The 4260-nt window shown below is 46.6% G+C and overlaps 1 protein-coding gene across 1 annotated transcript; it reads left to right on the top strand.

Moving 5' to 3' along the window:
• Positions 1-2325: 2325 nt before the first annotated feature.
• On the top strand, positions 2326-3468 carry LOC100381671 (uncharacterized). Its single transcript, NM_001174484.1, has one exon. It carries the CDS (start codon positions 2959-2961, stop codon positions 3358-3360), a length of 402 nt encoding a protein of 133 aa, NP_001167955.1. The 5' UTR covers positions 2326-2958; the 3' UTR covers positions 3361-3468.
• The last annotated feature ends 792 nt before the right edge of the window (positions 3469-4260 follow it).

Raw genomic sequence — 4260 nt, 5'->3', positions numbered from 1 at the left:
CCAAAGGATGGTTAAATAATAATTACCATAGGTTTTTTGAGTTTTTATGCATTTTAATGTGAAGTAATCCACATAGGTTTCATAACTAACATAAATTGCCTAAAAATATACTAAAAGTACACAGCGAAAAACAAAATAGTCTAAAAATATATCTGTACAATTTACATCATAGAAAAATAACACTTTTAATTTTTTTATCTTTTCTTTATTCATTCAATCTGCGTTCACTCGATGAAAGAAAAAATATTTTTGGCCTATGTTGGCCTTTTGGCCCTTTATTGTGTGGCCCAACAAAACTAGGTGAGGGGATAGGCGCGTGTCCGAGCCGCCATTCTAGCCCAACCGCACGCTCAACACGTTCTGGTATTGGCTTTGGCCGTTGGATCACATCTGACGGTCATTGTTTCTTGGATTAATGTTGATGGGTATTTAAGCCTAAAAATTTCGGACACCCCCAAAAACCATGATCACTTTACAAGGCCACGCCGCATTGTTCTCTCATCTCTCCCTTTGTTCCGTTGGAGTACGATGAGGTAGGCTCGTGACTCGGTGGCCATGGCGACGCCAATGTAGGGCTCCCCGCCGACGAGCGTGTTCCTCGAGATAGTGCCGCCATCGGTACACCCCTCTAAGGTGCTCGAGAACTTCTATGAGTGGACCGTGGAGAATGATAACTACACAGTGATCCCACTAGCGGTGAGTCACCATCCATCTATGGCTTGGGACTGGTAAGACCTTCTGCTTCCCTCTATGACTGCCCCCCCTTACATTTGACTAGGGTTTCTTATTTTGGAGATCAGTTCATGACTTAGGGTTTTGGTTCTAGGGTTCTTCATCTTATCAGTTCTTGAGTCTACAACATGGGTTGAAGAACCCAGGTGCTAAAATCATGCATCACTGAGTTTGATCCAAGGAGTTGTGAATTAGATGTTCACCCTGAGCCCTCCTCGATTCGAAATAAAAAATTAGGATTTAGGTATTCTAGGAATAGATCCCCCCTTCTCAATCCCTTTCTGATTACTTTTATTACTTAACTCAGATTTAATCCGAGACTAGGAATTCACATCTTAACATAAAACAAATCCCTGTAAGTTATTTTTTCTCTTTCAAATAAATCTGATTAAAACTAAGGAGACAACAAACCTTGCTCCTGATGCCACTGATAATCTAACAATGACTCACTTAGTAATCAAAGGTCTAAATCAACTAGTAGTAATCTAATGGGGCAATTGTGCCAGTGCCCCTGTTTTAGGTTGTAAATACAGATTCACCCTTATTTTTTAGACTTTGCATGTTTGCCCTATTTTACAAAACAAAATTGTTGTATGCCCCTACTCCATTAGTTGTACTTAACGGTGTTAAGTTTTGATAAAAAGGCAAGGGATAATTGCATTAGTGCCCCATTTTGTAATTATAGTTTTGCCCTATTTTTTAGACTTCACAATTTTTATGATAATTCAAATTATTTTTAAACATTTCAAATTATTTTGCAATAATTTAAATTATTTTTAAATTTTAAAAATATTTTGACAAAATATTTTGTCAACAATTTATATAATTTTGCCTCATAACAACAATTTGAATAGTTTGTCAAAATAATTTTTAATTTTTTGAAAATAATTCAAATTATTGTAAAATAATTTGAAATGTTGTCCAAAATAATTTGAATTGTTGCGGAAATAATTTGAGTTATCATAAAAACACGTAAAGTCTAAAAATAGGGGTAAACTACAATTACACTCCAAAATAGGGACAATGACACAATTGTTCATTGTCTTTTTTTATCAACACTTAACACCGTTAAGTACAACTATTGGAGTAGTGGCATACATCATTTTTGTTTTGATTTAAAAAACAAGGACAAACACACAAAGTATAAAAACAGGGGTAAATTTGTAGTTACATCCTAAAACAGGGGCACTGGCACAATTGTCCCAAATCCAATCCATTCATGCAGTAAACACATAATTAGAGGGGGGATGAATCATACCTTCTTGTCCTTGATTAAGGACAATGTTAGCCATTTGATTGACGTCTTGAGTCTATGGTGCTCCTATGTGTTTCCGCAGCGGCACCTGGTCTTAGGGATGACAATTTAATCCGTGGATTTGGATATCCGACCCGACTGATCAGGATATGGATATGTTTTTTGACCCATGGGTTAGACCCGTATCCGATCCAAAATAAAGTGGGTATGGATTTGGATATTAAATCTCACCCGCGGGTAATCCGTTGGATATCCGAAATTAACCATTACTGTCGGCCCACACATGAACACCAATGAACAAATTGCCAGCCCACCAAGGCACCATTCAGCCAAACGCCCAAACCCTAATCCCCTCAACCCTCATCCCCTGCACAGCCCACAGCCACCGAGCACCTGCAGGCTGCAGCCTCGCGTTCGGCGTTCCTGGCTCCCCGCACCAGCGGCTCAGCCCCCATGTGGCCAGCAGGAGCACGACGCGCAACCCAACAGGAGCATGGTCAGCACGGGCCCGATGCCCGCGAGAGCACGACGCGACGCCCTGCACTACGCGGTTGCGCCCCTACCAGCCCGGTCGCCATCCTGCCTCTTCTTCTCCTCCCTCGCCTCGATCTGCTGCTGACGCTGATCCAGCCCGGCCACCATCCTGCCTCTTCTTCTCCTCCCTCGCCTCGATCTGCTGCTGCCGGTGATATGCTGCTGCTAGATCCGAGTGCCGTGCCCACGGGTCACGGCTAGCGATCAGATAGTGACTGCCCCTGCAGCCTGTTGTGCCCCCTGCCAGTGAGCAGACAGACACCGCCCCTGCCCACGGGTCATGGCCAGGCTCCACCGATCACTGGATCTCCAGCCTGCTTCTTCGGTTTAGACAGTGACAACGAGTGCTCAATTTGGTTGTACTTTAATTGGCCGATTGTTTAGTTTTGTTTAGTTCTAAAAAAATTGGTTCCATGACAATGTGATGCATCAGCAGGATGGCATCTAGAAGTGGCTCTGGCTCGCAAGCTCCTTGTCCACCACCCTCCTCACAAGCTGGTTTGAGGAGACATATCTCAAATAGAGCTAGTGCTACTTGTTGGGGCGAAGGCGAAGACGCTACCCTTCGCTCCAGGCCTTCATCACCTCGCTGCACCAACGGAGGCAAGATGACTGGCGCGGCTCACCCTTCGTCCTCCTCACTGCAAGACGAAGGCCTACGACGAAGTCTCTCCATCCCACGTCCTCACCCAACCTGGAGGCCCACGTGGGATTCGGCCCATTGTAACAGACCCCGCACGGAGAAGCGTGTTACATACCCGATTTGTAATAGCTTTTCTGTAATGATAGTCTATAACCCTCCCCTGTGGGAATATTCTGGGGATAGTCCAGGTGCCTGAGGGCATAAGCGTCCTTACATCGGGACGTTGGGCACTCGGGCACCTATAAATACTCTCGTACAATGCCCTTGAGAGGCTGGATTAACAGAGCAATTGTCATCTCGAGGTAAACCTTGCTTGCATTCTTTCCACTCCCCCGTTGGATCAACTTGCCCAGGAAAGCAAGTTCCAACATTTGGTGCCCACCGTTCGTGCTACGAACAAACCACCCGCGATCGCACCCAAGAGAGCTAGCTCGAAGGCAACCCCATCCGTCGACGAAGCAGCGAAGGCAGCACTGCTAGCCGAGAAAAAGGGCAAGGCCCTCGCAGATAACACCCACCAAGAAGCCTGCAAAGACGACACACTCAGCAAGAGATAGCGCAACGATCAACCCACTCCCGAAGGCACCCTCCGCACCTGCAGCTCCGGAGGACAACCACAAGAACCACCCCAGGCTTCGCTCCACTAGAGGGCGAGGACGCCACGAAGGACGACGAAGTCATCGACATCTCAGCAGAAGAACAGCTACAACTACGGGCCCTGCGCATCAAGAACCGCAACCTCCAAAAGCAGAAAGAAATCCTCGAGGCCAAGCGCCAACGTGTCTCCACGCAAGCCAAGGTGCGCCAGATGATACGAGACAAGGAGTAGAGGGCTCGAGAACTCGAGCAAGAGATTGCGCTCATGCAGCACGAAGTCCAACACGATCTGCAGCACGGCCCGCCCCTCCAACAGCGCGCGCCAGTTGGAGACTTATTCATTCCCCAGTGCGGACCCTTCATCGCCGCCTCGCCATATGCAGTCAGCGCAGCCCTAGTCCAAGAGCAAGACGGGGAGGGCACGACCTGGCAGTGTCCAGTCTACTACGTCTCCGAGGTCCTCACGGCCTCCAAGTGCAACATGACCGAGCTGGAAAAA

The sequence above is a fragment of the Zea mays genome, chromosome 7 (genome assembly GCF_902167145.1).
Source record: "Zea mays cultivar B73 chromosome 7, Zm-B73-REFERENCE-NAM-5.0, whole genome shotgun sequence".
In the NCBI taxonomy this organism is placed as follows: Eukaryota; Viridiplantae; Streptophyta; class Magnoliopsida; order Poales; family Poaceae; genus Zea; species Zea mays.
This window is presented reverse-complemented; position numbering and strand designations above follow the sequence as displayed.

What these genes read in the sequence shown, in the direction of transcription:
- LOC100381671 (NM_001174484.1), top strand. Translation starts at nt 2,959, where the DNA reads ATGGCATCTAGAAGTGGCTCTGGCTCGCAAGCTCCTTGTCCACCACCC.